Source organism: Pteropus alecto, unplaced genomic scaffold (assembly GCF_000325575.1).
Source record: "Pteropus alecto unplaced genomic scaffold, ASM32557v1 scaffold49, whole genome shotgun sequence".
In the NCBI taxonomy this organism is placed as follows: Eukaryota; Metazoa; Chordata; class Mammalia; order Chiroptera; family Pteropodidae; genus Pteropus; species Pteropus alecto.
The window spans coordinates 1,510,598-1,510,968 of NW_006443131.1; the positions used below are offsets into that span (position 1 = coordinate 1,510,598).

Below are 371 nucleotides of genomic sequence, written 5' to 3' on the forward strand. Positions count from 1 at the left end.
GGGTGGCCGACCTGCCCGCAACAAAGATGGGGGCCCGTCGCCCGGCGCCGCGTCCTACGCGGCTCGGCGGCCATCTTTCCCAGGGGCAGCGCGCGCGGGAAGGTCACACCCTCCCCGGCTCAGACGACGCCGGGCGTCTCGGAAGCGGCGAGAGTCCAATCGGAATAGACGTTTTAACCGGAAGCGCTTCCCCTGACGACCGGAAGAGGCTGTGCGTAAGGGCGTTGGGGGCGGAAGTGACGGGAAGCTGGTAGTGGGGTAGTTGGCGGGTGGTTGAGCAGAGCCGGTCGCCATGTCCGCGGGGAGCGCGACACATCTTGGAGCCGGCGGGTAAAGAAGGCTCGGCGGGCGAGGGCAGCGCAGCGTGCGGG

At 69.5% G+C, this 371-nt stretch overlaps 1 protein-coding gene across 1 annotated transcript in view; it reads left to right on the forward strand.

Annotated features, from left to right (window-relative positions):
• Positions 1-233: 233 nt before the first annotated feature.
• Positions 234-371, forward strand: part of KHDC4 (KH domain containing 4, pre-mRNA splicing factor) — a 14,296-nt gene continuing 14,158 nt past the window's right edge. Inside the window, exon 1 of the mRNA XM_015598297.2 lies at positions 234-330. Coding sequence (XP_015453783.1) covers positions 293-330 — 38 coding nt within the window. The 5' untranslated portion in view covers positions 234-292. The remainder of the gene's footprint in view (positions 331-371) is intronic.